Source organism: Phaethon aethereus (genome assembly GCF_964289735.1).
Source record: "Phaethon aethereus genome assembly, chromosome: 1".
Classification (NCBI taxonomy): Eukaryota; Metazoa; Chordata; class Aves; order Phaethontiformes; family Phaethontidae; genus Phaethon; species Phaethon aethereus.
The window spans coordinates 108,646,987-108,668,513 of NC_138575.1; the positions used below are offsets into that span (position 1 = coordinate 108,646,987).

The 21,527-nt window shown below is 39.7% G+C and overlaps 1 protein-coding gene across 1 annotated transcript in view; it reads right to left on the bottom strand.

Annotated features, from left to right (window-relative positions):
* The window catches only part of ROBO2 (roundabout guidance receptor 2), a gene marked incomplete at both ends in the record, with an annotated part of 481,425 nt that overhangs the window by 150,723 nt on the left and 309,175 nt on the right, over window positions 1-21,527 (bottom strand). The window contains 2 exons of the mRNA XM_082008177.1: window positions 1,477-1,597; window positions 3,157-3,314. Of these exons, the coding sequence (XP_081864303.1) occupies window positions 1,477-1,597; window positions 3,157-3,314 (279 nt within the window). The remainder of the gene's footprint in view (window positions 1-1,476; window positions 1,598-3,156; window positions 3,315-21,527) is intronic.

Genomic DNA, 21,527 nt, shown 5'->3' on the forward strand with positions numbered 1-21,527 from the left:
TAGGACTGCAATCTGCTTGTTATCCACAGGGAGTATTACCAGAGATTATCAGTACTTAAACTGATTAAGAAGATATGTCATGTCTCTTTTATATCTGTATAAAGGCACAACTTCAACAGATTGGCTGCAAAGGACATAATAATTTGATAGAGATCCTTTCTGTGTTTTTTTCCAAGGTATACTAGTTCTGTTTTTAAAAGTCATATGCTTCCATGAATCCACAACAGTAGAGTGGAAACCTTTATAGTCTTGTAATGCTGGAAGGCAGCAAATCCTTAGCCACTCATGGATCGTGTCTAGCAGAAACTTTTCTATGCCTTTTGTGAATCCCATAATGTGTGGGGTTTTTTTTAAAGTGGACAAACAAATGTTGAATTGCACACACATGCAAACACAGATGGCATATCTATGACTGGGTTTTCCACCATATTAGCCAGAAGGTGAAAAAATTAGGAGCACCTGCTTCAGAAAGGACTTCAGTATTTCTATGAAAAGTCTAACTGGAATTACAAACAGTCTTGTTTGGAATTTTGGTATTGTATCAAGGAAATCAAAGTGATGTAGCAGGCGGTAACATTAACACTATTTCTCTTTTTTCTTTCTTTTTTGTATGCATGTATGTGTTTTCTTTAGCAGTGAGGGGTTTTTTCCTTATTGATTTTCTTTTGTTTGCTCAAGACCTCTTGACCAATTCCTACAATACCACAGCAGGATTTTGTGGCTTTGCTTCTTACCCAGTTGTTAGCAGGATGGATCCAGCTCTAGGTTCAATATTACTCTATTCTTGCTCTAGACCCTAACCATAATACAAATGTTTCTAACAAATTCTTGCCTTGCCCATCAGGTCTGGAAGCTCTTTAACACTGCAAACCTATTCGTTTTTGATTCATTCAGCACCACCAAAAACCTAGATGATGCTGTGACTTACAGGATGAAAAACTGCTTCATGCCCTTTAAAAAACAAATGATAAAAGTGTCCCCATATATTCAAAAATGTTAATCTCAGGATTTTCTCCAATTACTTTTTACTGATCAATTGAGATCTTTTCTGCTCTCTCACAAAGGTTTGATTTCACAACCCCACAGGAATAAGGAATTATTTAAATAGGCAATGCTGGTCCAAATCTCTGTTAAGCAGGCATTGTCATCTGTATTAGAAGTAGCTTAATGACATTTGGCAATTTTGTGATGGAGAGCATTATGTCCTGCATTACTGTCTCCGAGTGTATGCATACCACTGAGGACCTCCAATTAGATTGAAACTATGCGCTTAGAAGGAAAATGTTGTTCCATCACAGTTCCATAATTATAAATTGCAGCCTTTGAAACCTGGTCTTCAAAAACTGTGAAATGCGGCTTAAGCAGTACTACTGTGTTTTGTTAACCTTGTTTTGTCTTATATTTGATGAGTTACCCAGGTCAAATAAGACTATGACATTTGTAGTGAAAAGGAAACAAAAGCTTGGATCGCTTTACCAAAGACAGTCAGCTCTGCTGGATCGCTGTCTCGCTCCCCCACCATGTTGGTTCCAACGCAGGTGTACATGCCGGCATCACTTTTTCTTGTATTAGAGATCATCAGCTTCCCACCACGTATCTGTTTCAAAACAAGGAATTTATTTTTAACTTCAGAAAAACAAAAGATATCAGAAAAAAGCTATCTTCACATGCAGCAAGTTCCACAATGAAGGCATTTAAAAGTTTTGTTTGTAAAAATATGTATAGCTTTAAAATTATAATCCTATATACATAAATATCTTAAAGTTGTTCTAGAACACATTTTATCCTATTGACTGATTCTAAATGCATTTCAGTTTTTTCTTCTGTTGTAATTAGATGCTTTACATTTCAAAGATTGCATTTCTTGCTGCTGCTTTGGCAATGCAGAGGCTTGTATTTCTTGCATGATGAGATATAAAGCACTCGACATCTCTCTCAAGAAAAAGGCAACTTTATTTAGTTTTATTTAGTTCATCTGCTTTTATTTTACTGGTGTCTGAACAGTTTCCTTGTTCACTCATTAAGGCAGATTTTCTCTTTTCCTTGATGCAAACAGACTGAACCTAGCCCAAACTGAGAAAACACCTGACTCCCATAAGACTTAACATTTTCCTGGCTCCAAAGGGTGCTTGCAGAGTGGAAGAGCAGGGTAGTTGAAAGAAATAAGAAGTTTGCAGCTTGTGAAGTCACAGACAGTGTCAAAAGTTAGACAATGGGATGCTTTAGAATAAGGTAGGAATGTAGCCAAAGAAACTTGAGAGTCAGGGGATCATAACCAGTTTCCTGCCGCTCTTCCTTCCTCTACTCGTGAGTAGACCCTAGCAGAGACAGCCTGGCCCACAAAGAGCAACTATGTAGACTGTTTAGCTTGCAATACTTCCTTAGGCACCCAAAGCAACAAACAAGCTTCCTGATAGTACTTCCATATTGTGTAAGGCACAGAATGAGTTACATATCATTACATACCACAGAAAACTTTATTGAAGGAATATTAATACTGAAAAGCTAAGCACTTAAAACTTAGGAATGAAATATGTCCCCGCTCCCTTAATTTATCCCATTTGTTTCCACATACCATGATATAACTTCTAATCGGTTGATAAGTAAGGTATTTCTGCTGGATCCTCTTCCATTCAGTACTTTACCAATATCATCCTAAACTGTTGTTTTTTTCCCAAGGAGTATTTGTTCACCTTATAGATATGACTGATTGTATCTTTAAAACACCTCTCTGATATGAGCTCTGGTTCATTAGCTCATTCATTAGAATCTTCTGATTCATGAGCTCATTTCATAGAACAGAGATCTCATTCCTGTGAAATCAGATCTAGAAAAGCTAAGACCAGATTGGTCAAAGATATCTGCCGAGTTCCCCATATAACAGAGCATGTTATATGACCAAATCTACAGATATAACGGATCCCCGTTACACTGGTTATACAAATCAAGCTTCAAGAAGTCCAAGTTGGAGACCCAAACTGGAAGCAATAAACAACTTTCTTCCCCTCATTTGGGAAAACTCAGAGAGGCCAGCTGCCAAGAGTAATGACGAGTTTCTATGGGAAAGGCTATAAAGCTGTAAAGTTCTGCTGCTCTCAGCTGCGGGGCTTTAGTGTAGGCCCTGTGTCTATAGACAACCACCTGAGTTGTACTCACACTGATCCGCTCTTCCCTGTCATCAATACGGACTTTATCTTTCTTCCAGTAGATGGTAGGCTCAGGGTGCCCACGAGGTGGCTGGCACTCCAATATGGCAGGCTCTCCAGCTGCCACCACAACATCTGTAGGGTTTTGGCGAAAGTCATCCCGTAGCACTAATGTAATAAATGAGGGAAAGAAGAAAGAAATTAGTGGAAGTGATGACATGGTAAATGGGAGACAAAAAATACATGCAGACACATATAATATTAAACAAACACAGAATCACAGAAACATTAAGGTAGGAAAAGACCTTTAAGATCATCAAGTCCAACCGTCAACCCAACACCAGCATGCCCCCTAAACCACGTCCTGAAGTGCCATGTCCACATGTTTTTTGAACACTTCCAGTGATGGTGACTCCACCACCTTCCTGGGCAGCCTGTTCCAATGCTTGACCACTCTCCCAATAAAGAAATTTTTCCAATATCTAGTCTAAGCCTCTCCTGGTGCAACTTCAGGCCATTTCCTCTCGTCCTATCACTAGTTACTTGGGAGAAGAGACCAATACCCACCTCACCACAACCACCTTTCAGGTAGTTGTAGAGAGCGATAAGGTCTCCCCTCAGCCTCCTATTCTCCAGACTAAATTAACCACCAGTTCCCTCAGCCACTCCTCATAAGACTTGTTCTCTAGCTTTGATGCCCTTCTCTGGACACTCCAGCACCTCAATGCCTTTCTTGTAGTGAGGGGCCCAAAACTGAACACAGTATCCAAGGTGCGGCCTCACCAGGGCTGAGTACAGGGGCACAATCACTTCCCTACTCCTGCTGGCCACACTATTTCTGATACAGGCCAGGATACTGTTGGCCTTCTTGGCCACCTGGGCATGTTGCTGGCTCATATTCAGCTGTTTGTCAAACAGTAACCCCAGGTCCTTTTCTGCTGGGCAGCTCTCCAGCCACTCCGCCCCAAGCCTGTAGCGTTGCATGGAGTTGTTGTGGCCGAAGTGCAGGACCCGGCACTTGGCCTTGTTAAACCTCATACAGTTGACCTCTGCCCATCGATCCAGCCTGTCCAGATCCCTCTGCAGAGCCCTCCCACCCTCCAGCAGATCAACAGTCCCACCCAACTCAGTGTCATCTGCAAACTTACTGAGGGAGCACTCAATCCCCTCATCCAGATCATTGATAAAGATATTGAAGAAGACCGGCCTCAGTACTGCGTCCTGGATAACACCGCTTGTAACTGGCCACCAACTGGGTTTAACTCCGATCACAAACAAAAAAGCCTCAACCATTACTAGGTGATGACTTATCATCTTATATTTACTATAAAAGATCTCATAAAAAGAGCTGGTGAGACTTGACCTTTTGTCCAATGAAGGCAGATTTCGTATTCTTTTTTTTTTTCCTTGTTTTTTCTCCAGATAAGAACACTGCTCTGCATTTAAATTAGAAAGACCTGTAGCAGGTATTACCCTTTTTAACCTTGACAGGGTCACTTCCCATGCTTGTAAAAGTAGCACTGCAGGTCTGATATTGACTTCTTTTTGTAAGAGAAAACAACTTGCTGAATATCTGGCTTGCTTGGATCTCCAAGTTCAGCATAAGCTAGATAAAGAAGTGACACAACTGATACCAAATTGCCGAGTTACACTTTGATTAAGGATGTTGTTATTATTACTATTATTATTGTTAGCAAGAAATACATGCTGAAGTGATCACTAGTTCTGAAAGGTGCCAGAGAAATCAAGATGATGGTAATGTGCTTCCAGCATATTTATTTCTTCCTTTTATTTTTTTCGTTTTAATATTTCTGCACCTTTTACCACTGCTGTCCCACGACATTGAAAAGAAAGAGCATTTAAATCACCAAGCTGTTTGAGAACTAAATTAGGCAACACAGGCCAGCTTTTTATGTAAATCAAGCTTCTGTAAAGAAGGATTAGGTCCAACTAGCTGGCTTCAGTGTGTTAAAATGATATCCACTTCATCGTTATTCTTCCATGTGTGTTCTAGTCTCTAGGTTAATTGACATTCTTATAAACATAAAACTGAAAATAGCTCTAGATGAGCTACTGAAATAGAATTTAGGGCATTTCCCCTCCTTGAATTTCAGCAACGTATGGCTTTCATTACAGCTTTAAAACAGTTCTCGCCCTTAATGGAACCAGGGCCCTCTGAGAAATTAGAAAACACTGTATCCGAGTGAAGGGGCAAGTCAGGAAGAGTTCAGCAGAAATTGCTCAGTCTCATTTCATAAGCAGAGATAATTTACTGCTTTCAATGTTAATAAAATGTGCCCCATTTTAACATTTGGAACTGAATATTTTTCTGTTCTGTAAGAAGCCAGAAGAAAATATGATTAATACACACAAGAATTGGTCTCTGAATGGGTTGAGGTGAGCAGGCTGTATATATGTGGCACTCAAAATGACACGAGGTCACTTTTGTCCTCCATTTTGGGATATACAGGTAGATCCCAGAGGAAGGAGGGATCTAATTGGAAGTTAATTCCTTTTCTAACACAAAAAAGAGTGATTATTTAGGTCTTGCTCTTGAAGCATAAAATAAAAGTGACAGGACGCAGTTGGCAAGAAATGCAACTCTGGCAAGAACCCGTATTCTTCTCAGGTGACACACCCAATTGATACATTTTTTCCAACAGAAAACTTAACAAAAGTCTGAACCCCAAAATATTTCTGATTAATACAAATCACTCGTATGCTTCAGATTCACAATAATCAGATTGACAGAAATGGAATTTATAGAGCTGCAAGATCAAATGGAAGAAATAACTTATGTAATGCACAACACAGAAACAGTAGGCTGAAGTTCATCGGCTGCTGAGTATTTGGCATTACAAGATTTTGCAAAGCCAAGAAAGCTAATACCACAGCAATTTCAGGGAAAGAACCAGAAAAAAAAGTCTTACAAAATCACCTATTTTAGGAAGCATCTTCATGTGTCTCTGTGATCACTATGACACACAGGAAGAAAACGTACTTGTAGGCAACTCTTTCATATAACTGGCAAATGGATAAACATGAACTTCTGCCATTATTATTACACACAAAATAAATATTCATTTTTATTGGCTTGGTTCTTTGTACAATTACAGAACTTCCGTTAGTGGAAAATCCCCAGAAAATCAGCAGATCCCACAACATAATGACTTTATATTCCTGACTCCTAACTCCTGGCAGCAGTATTAAGGCAGGCGTTTTCCTTGAACATTTGACACTGCTATATGAAGTTGACAAATACAGTTTCTGGGGGTGATACACAGCAAATTACATTAACTTTCTCTGAATCATCCCAGCCACTGTGTAAGGTTCCAATCAGCCTCAGAATATGAGGCTAAGAGGTGATTTGATTTTATCACATTCTTTTACCCAAGTCTTACTGCAAATCTGGCTTGAATGGAAGACAAAATTGATGCTACAGGGTTTACTAAATCTTGCTCTGTACCTCAGTACATATGTGAATTTTGAATAGATGTATCTCACTATTTCCATCTAAAGCATTCTGTGTTTTGGAGGAAAACAAAAAAGAGCTGGAGAAAAAATGAAATAGGGAAAAAATAAATCAGGGACAGAAAGACAAAGATAAGAGAAAAATGTGTGGAATATAAATTAAAGAAAGAAAACAACTCAGAGATGAAGAGAGGGAAGATTGTAAGTGTAGGGAGAGTGAAAACAAAAAGCCAAGTAAAGGAAGGAAAAGAGTAAGAATAAAAGCAGAGGAAACACAAGGTAAAGAGCAGGCTGCCATTCCTGTGATTCAGTGCTTTTAATGCAACGTAACAATGATGATACAAAGCACAGACATTAATCTGATCAGCACAGCCATCCCAGTAGACCCAAACATCATCTCGAGAGAGAAGGAGCAGGGAGGAGGAAGAGTGTGGGCAGGAGGAGACCGGAGCGCTAGCTGGTGGGCTCGGCTGTCCCACTCCAGTGGCACAGAAAGGCACAGAAGAAAGGAGCGCCAACTGGAAGTTGAGCCCGGTAAACGGAAAAGTTGCAGCACAGCTTAGTGCATTCACCATATCTAATGGCACAATCATCTGTGAAAACAGAAAAACGGTTGAGAGCTGCAAGAATATTCCTCAGCCAATTATCCACAATTGCTGGGTACTTCCAAATAACTATTAGTAAGCCGGAGCAGATCACCCTCTCCACACGCTGGCAAGAGGCTTTTGTTCACTTGAGAAGCCAGCCCTTCTCAGGGCTTGGCAGGGCACAAATACTAGTGTTTAAAAAATTCAACACAAGCGGTGAAACGTTGCCATCAGGCTCCTCTTGTTCATCCCATGTTCTTATTTTCCTTTATTCTAACCTTAACATAAGGTACGCAGCGCGCTCTGTGCTTGCCTTGGGTGTTACCCTACATTTAACAAGGGATGCCAAAGAGGAAGATCCCTGGCATCCCGCCCCATGTGCCCACGCCGGGACCACAGTGTGGCTGCTCCCCTCAGAGAGTAGGACTCCGGAGGCTGCCGCTCGGCCCCAACGGCAGCGACGGCGATGCAGGGATGAGCTGCTCGCCTCTGCCAGCCCGATGGCAGCGTGACCATCCTCACATCTGGAGAGGCAATGCCTGGAAAGGGCAAAAGCTTTCAGACAGCTACGCCTCGCTGTTTGGAAAGGCACCGGGGGAGCGGAGAGCTGGAAAGGACAGCTACATCGTAGACACAGCCGACGACGATGCTGTGGACAAAAGTTAATTAAAGTTTGATCGGTCTCTTTGTAGCTCGAACAAGCTGATGCTGCGCAAACAAGATAGATGTCTGCGAGCTGTCATGTCGGTCTTTAAGGCATGCAAAGTCCTGCACGGCCATTTACAGGTGCCCACGAGCACAATGTCGGAAAGCAAGCACATCGCTCAACGGCGGGGCCCAGATAAACACTGGCAGGCCACGCACCTGCCAGAGCGAGGGGGAAAGAAGAAGAAAGAAGACCCTGCTACCAAGGCAACTGCTTACCAGCACCTGCCAGCTTAGACCCAAATCCAGGCCTTGGTCAAACTGGTGCTCATAAACTCAGGGAATTACATGGAAACCAAATTAATTTCCTCGACTGAGGGTCCAGCAATTTGCTTAAAGGAAGCAGAGATAAAGGCACAACATTTATGGGTAGGAGGGAAGGTGGTAGGGTCAAAATTATCCTAGGCTAGATATCCATGCCTTAATCCTGCTTTCCACTACAACAGCTTTCAGGCTCTTAGAAAGAAAAGATTTTTATAGGATTTACATTTACATGATGATTACAAATAACCATCTGTCTGCTTCCACTTTTTCAATCTGGTCCGTGTCCCACGAGCCCCCAGCCTATGGTCAGAGCAGCTAAGCTGGAAGGAAGAAGTGGATGCCCGTCAGGAGGCTTTGGGATAATTGCATTCTTCTCCCACCAGCGCTCGGCTCTCCACCTCCTCCCCCCGGCGCGCACGGTGAACATCTGAGATTACCGGGGATGGAAGGGAGGGAAAGACTATCTTTTTTGCTTCTTTCAATGAATGATAATGCCTTAAAACACAGCTACATCTGTCGTGCTGACTAGAGGGTATAAAGAGATATCGAGTAAATATTAATGTGCTTCTGTAACTTGGGTCCTGGTGGTTTATCTTCCCCCTCCTATTTTGTTTTGTGCTTATCTCAGGATAACGTTATTCTCATATAAAGATTTTACACAGCCACATCAGTGGCAGGTTGGTCACCTGCCACACACAGGTAGGTGTCCCCTGACCCAAGGCACTGCCCCACAGGCATTTTCCTAAATCCTCATCTCTCTACCACCTGCTTTGGCACTTGTCTCCTCCAATACATACTGATACACACAATCAACATGAATTATTATGTCAAATGACTGCCCAGATGTCATGCAGTGGGCAGATTAAAGGATTATTATACTTTAGGTAGTGTATGGTGCAGGAGGGTATTTTAAAACTTGGTTAATGTGTATGATCTCCTGAAATAGTCCCTGAGCAAGCTGGCACTACCTGCTGAAATGGGGTGACAGAAAAAACCCAAGGGGTCACAGACAACATTCCTCATGATGAATAATAACACACTTTGTTTGAGGATGCTGCTGCCCTACCTCTTTGTTTCAGCAACTGCCTCTGCCACACTTCACAAGGAAAATTTCAAAAAAGCCCACACCCTAGGCAATAGTCCCAGGCAAGGCTCCCAGGGAGTTCCTGAGCTCCCGCTGCGTGTGCACAACCTGGTAAATGCTGCCATTTTTTTAAAAAAGAAGATGATGAGGAACTATACGTTTTTTCCCTCCTGTTCTTTTTCCCATCCTTTGCCTATCTCCTCATACAGATATTGCCTAGGAGACATGAACGCTAGCTGACTTTGCAATTTACCATGACTCAAAATGTTCAGACGTTACTTTAAAATGAGACCCCAAACGTGCAAGATTCATTTTCAGAGGTGTTAGGGTATTTTCAGGGTTCAGTAGCTTCAACAATGTTTGATAAGTAAGGTCCCTTGAAATCGAAGTGAGGAAAGAGAGCAGTACGGAGATACCTGCATCAAGAAAGAAAAGGAGAATCTTCTTCCTTGAAGATTCAGCAACTTTTTTTGGCTTCATCCCTTTTTCTCACCCAGTATTTCATGTGCTTCTGAGCTCCGTAACCTACTCAGTACCTACAGTTAAAGGCAGCTTGCTCTTTATTCTCAGGCCTCAGCAGGGACCAGAACAATGTGGAAAAAACACTCCATTCTGACCCATCCTCTAAAACTTCTAACAGCTCATACATACAGATATTATAGACATTTATAGAATTTGGACTTTGTGATGAGTATTAATGCCTAAAAGTGAAAGTAGAGACCCTTGCTTCTAAACAGAGAATCTATTAAACCAGGTGAACGGAGAATTAAAGCATTAGAAATAGGGTGCAAGAATCAGTTCTTGCAAGTAGACAGATTCCAAATGGAGTCAGCGGGAGGTAGTTGTTTTTTTTTTTTTCTCCTCTAAATTTCAGTCTGAGGTGTACCCCAACCAGCTGATTGCACAAAGGTCAGAAAAGGAGGATATTTCCTTTTGTATTTACAGCACACATTACAAGAGTCAGACTTTGAAATCTTTCTTCAACAGCTAACGCAATTAAGGGCACTGCTGACCTATTTTCCCTTTTACACAATTACACAGGTATACAAATGATAATTATTGCAGACATTAGCTTATGATTTGTTTCTGATTTTTTAAAGGTTGCGAATTTGTGCTGAATTAAGTGTGTACAATATAGCCTGAATACACTTACTGAAAAATTGTGCAATGTCCTTGCCTTTCTTGTGATTCATTGTGTTCACTTGAATGCAATCTGACATCTCCATAATTTTTTCGGAAATATTTTATTTGACTACTAGATGGCATGAAGAGTGGGGATTTTTCTAATTTGGAACATAACATATTTAAATTTAAGGTTTCTGACTGAAAACAAAGTTCTATCACCTGTCTTCATTGCAATGAAGCCCCAATAACCTTCTCTCTTTTTCAAACTCCCGCCTCATTCCACCAACAAATTCTGAACGTTGCAGTTAACAGTCAGCAATCTCATTACCCATCTGCCATAAATCTTCAAAAGCATCACTGTGTTTTGACAGTCAAGAAAGGCAAAGGGAAGCGATAAGCATCACCAAGTATTCTTTATGAATGCAAATATTCTGAAGACCACATTTAGGTAATTTCAGAAATCTAAAGCTATACAATGTAATATGCTGAAAAATTTTCTCTAGGCTACAGAGCAGATTTCTTTTTTCTTATTCTTAAAGCATAATCACTCTCAATGAATGCACTGCACAGATTGCTAATGCTAACAAGAGACATGTTACCCAGAGTTTTATTTCATTGAAACTAAAAACCCTATTACGTGCTTAAAAATTCAGAGACTTTCTCAAAGAACTGGTACCACAATTGCAGACAACAAACTTTGAAACCTGTGCACGGCCTGTTGTATGTCTTAAGATTTCACAAGGATCAGACATTTAGCTGTTTACTAGAATAGTTATCTAATGAACATTTAAACTCAAGTCTGACATTAGCTTTCACGTTCTCTTCACATTTAATGGACTTCATAGTCAGAAAATCATGGGCAAGTAATTTATTTTTTCATGACTAATGTGAATATCAGATGTGGAACCAAGCACAGCTTCAAAAAACACCACAGCACAACTGAAGTAGCGTACTTTCACTGTCACTCGTATGCCAGTATGTCTTCTTTGCAGCAAGAATATGGGACTAGTTTCATCAAAAGCACTAAAGGACTCTTCAAATCACATCAACTATGCTTCCCTCCCAGCAATGTAGCAGGGAGGATCATGCTTGGCAAAAGAGGCAATCCTCCAGAATCCCTCTTAGGTTACTGTCAGACAAAGGATAGATTGGACTAGACAGACCTTTGCTCTTCTGCAGTACAGCCATTCTTAGGTTCTAATAAGCAAAAATTAAAAATAAAACCCAAACAAAAAACCCCACAAAACCCGAAACCACCCCAAACTTAAAGGAATTAGAAATATATAACCAATTTTCAAAAGCAATGGCATGCAAAAAACCCCAAATATACGAACAAAACTCAGGTGGGAGCTTTTCATCAAGTGCTTCAGAAGAGCACACAGAAACTGCACTGTACATATGGAATACAGCACAAAGATTCCTTAGAAAGCACAGATTTAACTAGGAAGTTCAGAAACACAGTACAATAGGATACAGGTTTACTGTTGTGAGTACAGAAGTAGCGCTGCCGCCTACCTGCAGTACTCTGCTCAACCTAACGAATGCTACCTAGAGTTGGACACAGCATTGAGCAACTGCATTTTTTTCTTGTTTCCAGATTGAAGCTGGTTCTCCTGCAACCGTTTTAGCTGCTTCACTCCCCTGGGCTTACAGTTCAAGTCCAGCCAAAACACCTAAAATGTACACGTGCCCTCAGTAAAACACAGGAATAAGAACAGATGAGAATCATGAAAACGAATACAAATGAATTAATATTTCTTGTACGAGAAATATAGAATGCTATATGCTTCATTTAACCAATATAATACAGACTGCAATCTCCGAGCTCCACTGAAGTGTGAATAGCCTCTAATAAACTTCTTGTGTACACATGCACAACACATACCCAACAGCTGCGATGCTTTCCCATCTTGGCAGGGGGTCGCTGCCACATCGCTGCTACGCTTCAGCCACCTTGGGCAAAGCATCAAACAAAATAGGTTGTTGCCCAACATAGGAATTCTCTTCCTTCCATCCCCTTACCTCCTCCCTTAACCCTTGGTCTCTATCAAGCTTTCTCTGTTAAATAAAAGCTAAAATTCATCTATTCAGTTTTTTGTGAGCAGGATTTTTTTTTTTTTTGTCAGAGCTTTTGTGTTGTTCCCTTCAGAAGTCAGGACTGAAAACGAGGTATTTGAGCAGACAGAGCAAAGCACGTATTTCTTCATAAGCCTTCCTAAATCCATTGCAAGGGGACTATGCAGCTACACTTCGCCAGGTATGGAGCGTGAGATGCATCCACAGCTGGCACGCAGAACCGGTGGGAGCCGTCCGCTGCTTCTTGAATACCTCGCTTCCCATCCTGCAAACTGTCCTCATGTCAACAGGCCACCCTGGGGTGTTTGCCAGATGCCATTTGAACAGGCCTGCTCGATCGGTCTGGCTGGCCTCATGTCCCCTGTCCCATAAAGGGGCACAGCGTTGCACACCGGCTCGGCAGTGCCGTTTCCTGCCGGACCTGACCCCGGTGTGCCGCCTTTAATCGTTAGCCTTCTGAAGGCCTCCGCCGTTTGCACTTGCTTCACAGTTTGTCCCCGCAAATCAAGACTGGAAACCGCATAAAACACAGGTTTGCATGGCTGCCACCGAGACATGCCCGGTCATTTGAAGTTAGTGGAAAATAAGAGCTGTGTGAAGAAAGAACTGTGTGTACAGGGAGTGGGACAGCAGAAGGCTGCAAGTCAGCAGTAGGTGTTCTCACTGCTCCAGCAATATTTGGCACCCCTTCTCCAAGAATTTGCAGCAAAACCCCACCTCCCAATCCTCTACCACTTACGACTGCATATTATTTCAATTCTATATTATTTTAATACTCTACAAAAAATGTTAAAAAGCAAGGATGTATTGTCCAGATGTTGCTCCTTAAAACTGCAACTCCACCTTCCCTGAGGACCATAAGAATATTTTTTTCCTCCAGTGTTCAAACATTGGGGTTTTTTGAAGTTTCATCATTGAATTATTCCTTCATAAAAGGACAAATTTAACAAATTTAACAACTGACCAAAAATGTTAAAGGACATTTTTTCTGGATTATCATGAACCATGCAAAATAATCTATCTGTCACTTATCATCAAAACATTCTGCAAAATGAATTTAAGTTTCCAGAGCTCTAATGAAATGAAGGAGCAATGTGGTATGTAGACCATGCATTAAATGCTCTTAGGAGAGAGTCATCTGAGTTCTGTCAACATGCTAACAACTAGGAAATGACCCACAAACAGCTAGACAAAATGGTAGTTCTGTACAATCTAAACACAGAAAAGAAACCCAAGATTTGTGATTTTATGCAAAACAAAAAAAAGAATTGTGTAATTTGCAGTAAATCTTTTAGTTTTGATCTGCTTGAATAGTATAAGGAGTTATTTCTGTACAACATGAAATATAACTCTCCCACTTATTTTCAAAAGAGAAAAAGAATTTAAGAGTTCACATTGTCCTCATTATTATTCACTACATCGTGCAAGAGGAAAGAAAAAAATTAAAGAAGCAGGAGCAAAGACCAACCGTAATAGCCTAAAGCAACAATTTTGAAAGGGGAGCTTCAGCACCCAGAGGGAGACCAGGACCTGGGTGTCCAGCTTCACCCTCCAGTCACACTATGCTGTGCCTGAGATTCAAAATGACCTTCAGGTGAGTGGTTACACCAGCTCCCAGACATACTGTTGAAAATCTAGTAGCATAATGTTTTGAACTGCAGTAAAGGTGAAACAATCCTTTTTTTCTAACTAATACCACTTCCCCCAAAGTGCTACTTCATGTACAACAAATTTTGCATAATAGAAAAATGAATAGTGCAATAAAACTAGAAGAAAAAATAAATCCCCCATATGCCACACCTCCTGCTAAACCCGTGGTGCTGAATATTCCTCTGGCAGTTCAGTACAAGAGAAAATCAAGATAACTACGTGTCTGCCGATGGCTTTAAAATAAGAGAAAACTGGCAAACTGTACAACTCAGATCACTGTTTACCCCAGACTACAGAAAAGAAACAATCTGAGATATGTCTGTACAACAGCCTTTAACAGGTGTGTTAAGAGCTGGAGTAGCCCTTTGGATGAAGGGCTCACATTCCTCTGAAGTGTCTGAAACACCTTTGTTAATCCCACAATTAGAACATAAAATCATTTTCACAATCTTTTCTCTTCCTTTGTCTTTTTGTACATAAACTACTAGTGTAACAAAGAATCTATTCCAGCACAGGCACATTTAATAACTAAATTTTGAAATAGGTATTATTTTGAACGGGAACTTCCCAGCATATTTAAGTCATTCATTTCACTCCTTCTTAGCACAGAGTTTAACTAGACACATAGTACCTATGCCTGTAGCTCCCACAAAGGATTTAATTTGTGTACATTTATGTAGTTACTGTCATTCTTCAATTGCATTAGAAAACAAGAGGCTGTACTGACAAGATAAAGTATTCAAGCACCATATGATAGACTAAGTATAGTATTGAAATAGGCAGATTAGATTATTAGACTAGACAGGATTGGATGGAGGGAATTTTTAGCCTGCCATAGTATTCACCTGGGATAGATTTTAGGCCAAGCAGTATAAAAATTTTCTTCCATGCCATTTAGGGGGGAAAAAAAAAAAAAAAAAGAAAAAAAATCTCCTGTTTGGAAGATTTTTAATCCAGATCACTATACTGACCCAGTTCACAGCCCAGATCCATAAGCAACTGAGAGAATGACAAGCTATTATTACAAGTGGAGAAAATAAGTGGCCAGGAGAGAATAGTACTACTTAAACCAGATTTTCCACCAAGGAAAATGCATTGTTAAACTATGCATTATACTTCCCTATATTTAGAATACGGAATATATAAAATACAATAGCTCATATAACCAGTGCATGCTGTGGGATTTCTCTGAGACCAGGAGAACTGGAAACATTCTGTAGTTTGCTTGTGCAGCTTCAATTAAGGCAAATTGAATTAAACTCCCCCTTGAGGAGGACCTCTAGCTCTGCTCCTCCTTTTCTTGAACAATTCCAGATGTAGGTGCGGAACATTTTCAGTTTCTCTCTGAGGACTTCCACGTGCCTGGCTGTGCTGCCACATTCACACAAAGAGGTGAGTTTCTGGGCAAGAAAACGTGGGGCACTAAACAATGCTCAGCCAATAGTTGGTACATGCTTGATTTTTACGATTTAATTCTCTTTATCAGGGCTTCCTTGCTTACTTAGCAACAGATGGATCAGCTGGAAACAACTCAGAAGAGATGGAGACACTTCTGCTGCTGAATAAATGGAAGTTTTGTACAATGTGGCTCATAATTACACATTCAGTGGCACTTTGCTTTCTTCCTGTCATACCCAGAATTTATTACCTGCTTAATAGTTCTTCTTTGCACTTCCTATTGAGCACCTATGCAATCCAAGGTGCTAATTAGACTTTCTTTTCAAATGCCACTAGTACCCTGACTTCTGTTGTAAGGAATCACACTTCCAGCGTAGGTCTGTGGGATCACCTCAGCAATCTGAAGCTCAGCAATCAGAACTGCCACTCTCGGGGCACACCTCTGGGTCTGGCACATGCAGGAGTGATGGATCTCCAACAGGTCTAATTGCTGACCACGGCTCATGATTTTCCTCTCTCAGACAGACATCTGATAGAATGCTCTTTCCCCCACAACAGTGGCATACTGGAGATCAACTCCATTGTACTGAAGCTCATGAAAGCTTGAAATCCCCCAGAGGCTTCCCTCACCCCACTAAAAGGCTGTGACAGCAAGGTTTTAAATAGCAGGTCACAGGGCTGTCGTACGAACACAAGAGCACTATACTAATTCAGCACAATTCATAATTTGCTTAAGATTTTAAAACTTTTTTCATGTTCTTTTCTAACCAGACATCTCAGGGCACTGAGCTACAACCCTCCACACTTTTTCAAATGGTTGAACAGAAATGCCAACACTGGCAGATGCAAAGCAGTAAATCCAATGTGTAACTGAACTTCCTGAGCATGAGCAGTTTAACTCTGCATTGTGAAGGGCCAGAATATCTGAATGTACAGTACAGCCAATGCAGAGCTGTTGTGTGCACAGAGTGTGGGAATTTACCTGCCGTTTCTGGACATCCATGAGCCTGGACTGCAGACATTCAACAGATCACTATTAGAGTGGGCATGTCAGTAATGTTGGCAGTTTTGACTCAATCTCTACCAGTCCTTTTATTTTTTTTTTTTCTTTTAAAAATCATAAATCCAAGACATTTACTCATAACTTGCCTTCAGATCCTACTGGCAATGGTAAATCCATTAAACTTTACTTTCACTGTCCGAGATGTTTATAAAAATTGTAGGCGGAATTACAAACCAGTAATACAAAGTTTGGTATTTTTTCTTCTCAGATGTAATAAGGAGCTGGATAAGAACAAAGTTGACCCAGGGATTTCCATACAGAAACTTTCATTGGAAACCCAAGCAGTAGTGTGCAAACCCATGTTTTTATGTCAATATAATAATGGCATTTCTACACCTACTAATAAGTATAGATCTACCACTGAATTCTTCGTTGATGGGACAATATAAAATGAATTATATTTCTTCTTCAGCTATATAATTAACTCTTAATGAACCCTTCCCTTTTCCCAGTAAATTCAATTTTGTCTAATCCTTGGGTTTATGGTAATGTTGAGCTCATTAAAATGTTACTTAAAACTCATTAAAATGCACACTGAGAGGTAACAGCTTCATTACAGTAATATGTGGTAAAAGAAAAAAGAATGCTTTATTATCATTTAATTGTTTCCAAAACTGAATACATTTGCATAGTGATGAGGTTCACAGGATATTTTCAGTAGTACTCAATAATTAAGCAGTTCAGTAATTAAAAATGCATTTTCTAAAAATAATTTCATGTTATTGCTTACTCCCTGTTGTTTTTTTCAATTGGGAGAAGTGTTCATGTCGATACAGTTTACAGAATTGAACAACAGTGATACCTGCATTGACATTAAAAGTTATAACAGCTTAAGCCCTTGGCAAGCTTCTGTTCCAAAAGAATAAGTTAAAATTGCCACCAATATATTTTACAAGTCAGACTTTCTAACAAAGTCGTATAATATCCCTCCAATCATTTTTTTCAGCACCAGGGACAACCAGGAATTATGCAGGGGCCTTTCAAGTGCAAAGCCTTACTATAATTTTCATCAGTTACTGTAGGCTTGCACATGATAGAACACCCGAGCAGAGCAGAGGTCAGCTGGGACCTAGACGTGACTTTAGAGGACGTCAGACTATGAATCTGCCCTAACTTGTGTTCCGAGGCAGAAGCCCTCAAGCCGGGGTACCGATTATACAGCAGTGTTGTAGCTTCACCCCTGCTTTTCTGCTTTCCCTTTTGACGGGGACTGTCCTAGCTCCAAGGCAAAAGGACTTCTCTTGCCCAGCCTGGCTCACTGCATGCCATCTTCTTGCATTTCACTGCCAGCACAAGGTTCAGAGTACCAGTAATAAAATTCTGGCCAAGTGTGTACATCAGGAGTAGGATTTTCCTGCACTATAATGGTGGATATTATTATAGTTATGTGGTTAATGATTTATACTTAACATATAAGCCTGATCACATTTATTTTAACAATTTCTATTGGAATAAACTGCTCTGCTGGTTTAGAGAAATTCAATGTGAAAGTTAAAGGTCCAGGCTTGTTTTCAATATATCTTCTCACAGTAGCAAGTAAAAATGTATTAATAAAATAGTGAAAAGCTAGAGATAAAAGTTACATCTTCCCAATAACCTCAGCACTAAGAGTGTCTAGTGTCCATTATTTGCCACACAACATTAGTCTGGAAGATATTTTGCTAACTTTCTTTTCAACTGCCAAAGAAGAGTTTAGCAGTTAGAAAAAGTGACATACCTTGCCAGGCTATGCAGCCTAGACTCTCAGATGGGGAAAATACAACTTTGAAGCCTTGAGTGATTCAAGGAACTGTCTAATGTGATACCATTTAAGATTCATTGAAATATTAGTTTAATACCAATCACTGCTCTTTTCTATAGCTTTCAAATATTATTTCCAATTCTATAAAATAGATACCCTTTTTTTAACATACATGCATCACAATGCACCCAATACGGATTTTTCCAACTTGTTTTGAAAGTTGACTAGCATGCCAAAGAGACAGTTAAATAGGGATGCAGCAGGTTCAACATGTCAGTGTAAGGGGAACAATAGAGAAAAGCTGTCTGTGCTCTCCCAACCTCTATACTGTTAGTAGGAAATAGCAGGCTAGAACAAAAATACTCTAAACAAAAAAAGTGAAGTACTAACCAGATTTAACAATTTCAGCAGCTGTTGAGTGAATCAACAACTGCTGCCTCCCCATACAAGCAAAAAAAAATCCACTTGTATGTAACAGGACAGCATTCTTGTAGTACCAGGCTGGTACAAAATGAAATCAAGTCATAAGGATTACCATAGTTTTCCTGTGTGAGTCTGGACAATTAACTGATCTCAGTTCCCAGATGCAAATGATCAGACTTCTTCTGCTCACTTTTTTCATTATTTAAATAAATCAGTCTCATAGATTTTTACAATCATCTCCATGTACTTTGTACAGTTTCTGGCACAGTGGTCCAAATCACAATTCTATAATGCACGTCTTAACAAAATTTATAAAAATAAATCCAGGACAGCTACTCAGTGAGACAGTCTGTAGGCTGAAAATTGTTGTTTAATACAGTAAGTCAGGTCATATTTCTAAATCTGCTTTTGATACTCCTTTAACAAATCAAGCCCTTCTGATAGAGATGCTCATTGCTGTATCTGTACTAATTTACATGTCAAGTTATCAGCTATTTAAAAAGAAAACAAATATCGTGTCTTTTTAGCCGAGTAAACAATCTCTTATTTTATCTTTACTGCACACACTAGCACATAAGTTAAGTAATTTCTCTCAAATACTCAGCAAGATGGCTGGAAAAAAATAATTCTGAAAATAAGTAACTGGCATAATAAGTATTAATGTTGAAAACCCTCTCCATTGTATTTCCTTGTATTGACTAAGTAAAATTAAATGAGATACCATAAATATAAAATAGAAGATAGATGGTACACTGAGGGGAAAAAAGTAATTACCTATTATATTTACTAGTTTTTTTTCCTACATAAGCACTGTGTAAATTGAACAACCAGCAACAAAGGCTGTAAAAATGCAAACAAATGTACTAGTCTCAGTTTTCAACTGCTATATATGGGAAGGATGACTAGTCCATTAAACCCAATGTTTACCAGAAATATGTAAGTACAACTGATGTTAGCGCAAGATTTGCAAAATCACGGCTGGGCATATCCAAACCTCAAAAGCAGAAACTCTTCTACTATGTTAATTATAGAGCACACAAGCAAACAAAAATGATACCATTTTAATTCAGAGCTGATAAAATCATTTTTAAAAGAGAAACATGGAGAAATAGTGCTTTCTTGCTGCCTGAGTCATTTTGTTCACTGCATCCCCTTGCTGCTGCGGGGAGAGAGAAGCTGTAGTGAGACAAGGTACGCTCACCAGCAGGACAGAATGGGAGCTTTAAAGCAAGTGATGTGCTGCTGTGAACTGAAAATGCTTGAAGAATTTAAACTAGCCACTTTGGATTATTTTTTCACTTATAGCAAAATAAATGACAGATACAAGCGGCGTTTTGTACTTTCATAGTATGATACGATGGTCATTTGAAAATGCATCGAATCTTCTCCTGTTAAAACACTGTATAATGCATTCTTATGTAGTGACTCCCTGCTGAGGTTACACTATGTGTTCCTGTTTCCAAATGTATAATGGCTTTTAGCCTAATGAATTTATTTCTTAAAAGGACACCTGAATACCTTGTGGGACAAGGAAAACGGAAGATGTGAATAGGGATTTTGGCATTTTGTTTTCATTTTTACACCATGTCAAGACTAAAGACACTTGAGTGATAGAACCTCCATGCCAGGGAAGAACATTTGTTCAAAAACATTGGATATCCTTCTGTTGCCTGCTTGGAATTAATCTCAATCATAACAATGGTTCCTAGAGCGGAAATACATATACTGACTCAGTTTAAAACTCAGGTTTTCACCATCTTTACTCAAAGCAAACCCTCGGAAGAGGAAAGGTGAACTGTGTGCTCCCATATTCCATAGGAAAATCTGTAAGATAATAATGAAAAAATCACACACAACAGAAAAAAAAGACACACACACCCCCTAAAACCAAAACACAAAACAGCAGAAAGAATCAGAAAATGGATTTCTTACTACGAAAAACAAAACCATTTTTACATTTCTCTTTTCCTAATATTTCTGTGCAACAGTTGTAAAATGAGGTTTATCGGTGAGCAGCAACACTTGCCCTCAGATTTTATTTCAAAACACATGCAAAACTATGAACTGTGTTTTGAATTTTTTAATTATTACAGCTCGTAAGTACCTTATTCTATATTTTATATTCCTTTTATGAAACACCTATTCTTATACCTTAGGAGGAAACTGCCAGTGGTATTTAGCATCACCACTGAAAACACGTATGCTCCAGACCACACACTTCACTGGTGTACTCCCTAGCAATATACTGTTTCACAGCTGCTAGAAGCTTATATATAAACACAGCAACAATTACATCACATTCTACTTAATTCTTTAAATATCTTTATATTCCTGAATATTTATAAACTCCCAAGTTTCCCAAGTTACACAGTATTAAAAATTTCTATAAAAGAGTGAGTGTCCTCAACTCAGCCCAAGTAATGACAAGAGGGGCTGTTCATGACCAGGGTATGCTCTGAAAAATGACTGCCCAAGACTTCCTTTCACTTACGAAACACTAATCTGATTTCTGTTGTCTTTACCGTCTGTCTAGATTTCTTTTGTTGAGATTTATGGTTACTGCTCCTTTCAGACTTTGTAAAATGGTGTATTTGTCAGATATTTATTTTAGAAATAGGGAAGGGAAGGAAAGAGAAAGGAATGAATGCCAAATAAAGGAGAAAGTTAGTCTGGGTATTTTTGCTATTTCTTATTTAAAATACTAAAAATCACCTGTTCAGGCTCCCCATTCTCCACCCCCTAATGAGAGTTGTTAGTAAAAAGAAGCAGCCCAGCCCACCCCCTGACGTCTTTA